Here is a 2657-nt window from a genome sequence, read left to right as displayed (position 1 = left end):
TCATTGCAATCATCATTTAATTTAAGATACATGAATTAAGTAGACCCCTTTAAGGCTATGATTGTTAGTGAATTATATAATGTTATTTGAATACACATTTGATATAATGTCTTAAAATTTTAATAGCAGTTATAAAATCAATCATTATTTTCCATATAAAATCTAATCTTAATATTTGTTTATCTTTTGGTGAAAAATAATCAGACGATAAACAATATTTATAATGCTATCGAGTACAATATCTACATTAAAATACACATTTTTGTAAATATAAGGTGATATCCTGTTTAAAACACACTACGAATATTTAAACGTAAGCTATATTGGTTTACTCATATTACACGTAAACATTCGTTTATTCGTTAACATTACATATGTATTTTTGTATTTATTGTAAACTAAAGTTTTTTTAACATAAAATAACACATAATGTTTAAATTGTTCAAATACAATCTCGTCAATCATTTACATACACTAGTTATCGTACCTGATTCAAAATTAGAAATCGCTGTCATGTGATACAATCACCTGTAATACCTGTGATTTTGATTAAATCCACAATGGCTCAAGCTGCGTCTAAAACCTGCGAGGTTTGCGTGAGTGCCCCTGGGTCACACTATTGTATAGACTGTGAAGAATACTATTGTGAAAACTGTAAATTTGTACATGATAGGCAGAAGTTATCGAGAAATCATCAATTTCAGAAAGCGTCCGACTGTATCCCGGAAGGTAAATCTAGATGTAGTGAACACAAAGAAGAATTATCCTTAATTTGTAATACATGTAATGCACAGATATGCCCAAGTTGTGTGACAGGAAAACACAATGGGCATACATTTTCCAAGATTGTCGATGTAATCGCTCAACTAGGTGGAGATAATGAAACGAAAATGCGTGACAAGACAAATGAAGCAAATCAAAACATAAAGAAGATTGAGGAAAGCTTGAATGTGTTTGATAATTCCGTTGAGTCTGTTATAAAAGCCATCAACGATGAAGGCAACAAGGTTAAACGCATGGTTGATAAATCTGTAGCTCAGATGATTGCATTGGTGAAAGGACAATCCAAAAAGGAGAAAGACAAACTGATGAATATGTTATCTGATGCAAAATCCGTGCTTGATGATGGGCAGACCTTAGACAAAAAGAGAAAAGAACTAGATAAGACCCGACAGGATGGAAGTTTGGTACAAAAGATCAATAATCTGAAAGAAGAAATTGACAAACTACATATAAATTCTCTTCCAGAGTTTCCCAATATAACCTTTAGTCGTAAATCTGTAGCTGAAGATGACATTAGACAACTGATAGGGACATATAGTATTAGGTAAATAAAAAATACATTAGATGTCTTTTTAACTGATACATTTTTCATCATTAACCTTGCAAAAATTTAAAATATAGGGTGAAATTATTTTAAAGTTAATATATACATTGTAGCAATAAATGATTGACAAATACACATACCACAACTTAAGATTGAAAGCTTGCAACATACCTACTCTTTTTAAATAGATCTCCAATAAACACGTTCTTTTTGATAAGTAAAATAAACTATATTGGTAACTACTGACGTTGACAGTGTTTTCCGATTAATGAAGCGCTTAAAGTAATGGAATAACACCGTCCACAAGTAATACAAAATATAATTAGATAGTTACTCTCACTTCTCATGCATACCATCCGTACGTATCAGACGATATAACTTGAAGGTAACATCTTTTTTTGATAAATTAGGTGACTAATATTGCAAAGGTCACCACTGACTAAAATTCGAAAATAAATCCTGATGTTTTTCTAATAATTTTAGTGCTTTTGGTATGGAAGCGTCAACAAGTTTACGAAAAACATTAATTTGAAATGCAAACAGACACTTCATAGTAGTAACTGTTGTATTATACAAACTTTGTATTTAAAAAAATCACACGTCACACGTATTCATAATACTATTTGCATAGATGACAGATGTAATCATGTATGTAGTATGTTTTATAAGAATTATAAGAATAAGCAGAGTCGGGATGATGATCATGAAACAAATCTCAATAAGAAACCAAATGAAACAGCTATAGGTCACTGTACGGTCTTCAACAATGAGCAAATCCCACGTCACATAGTTAGGTATAAAAGGTCCCAACATGACAATAGCGGAATATATAAACATGTTGTTCAGCAGTCGAAGAATTCTTGAATTATATTATTAAACTGTATTGAACAGTTAATCATATCAGTATAATACAAGTAATCACTTTACATTGATTAATTGATTGAAAAGCAGCATTATCTACAAAAGAGTGGTTTTTTTTAAAGTTAACATCATTATCAAATATTGAAGAATATTTCAAATATCCAAATTAACATTTTATATAATGTTAGCATACTGCTAAATGATAAGACATATTATGAAACTATAATAGTTTCATATTTCATTATACTTTCTTGAAAAATGACAACAACAGTTTTGTACATTAGTGTGTTTACCTATACTTTTATCCTTAGTATCACATAGTTTACAAAAAAAACCCAGATTTTACATAGTACTTTTACATAGAATTAAATAATTTCAAAATGAATCATTTATTTAAACATTTAAAAAAAACATAAAGAAATCAAATCTTTTTGATAGCAATTGTGCACCAGTCCTTAAAGTAAAGGAG

At 29.6% G+C, this 2657-nt stretch overlaps 1 protein-coding gene across 1 annotated transcript; it reads left to right on the top strand.

Annotated features, from left to right (window-relative positions):
* The first annotated feature begins 560 nt into the window (after positions 1-560).
* On the top strand, positions 561-1331 carry LOC134689943 (E3 ubiquitin-protein ligase TRIM71-like). Its single transcript, XM_063549910.1, has one exon. The coding sequence runs from the start codon at positions 561-563 to the stop codon at positions 1329-1331; it is 771 nt and encodes a 256-aa protein (XP_063405980.1).
* The last annotated feature ends 1326 nt before the right edge of the window (positions 1332-2657 follow it).

Source organism: Mytilus trossulus, chromosome 11 (genome assembly GCF_036588685.1).
Source record: "Mytilus trossulus isolate FHL-02 chromosome 11, PNRI_Mtr1.1.1.hap1, whole genome shotgun sequence".
NCBI lineage: Eukaryota > Metazoa > Mollusca > Bivalvia > Mytilida > Mytilidae > Mytilus > Mytilus trossulus.
This window is presented reverse-complemented; position numbering and strand designations above follow the sequence as displayed.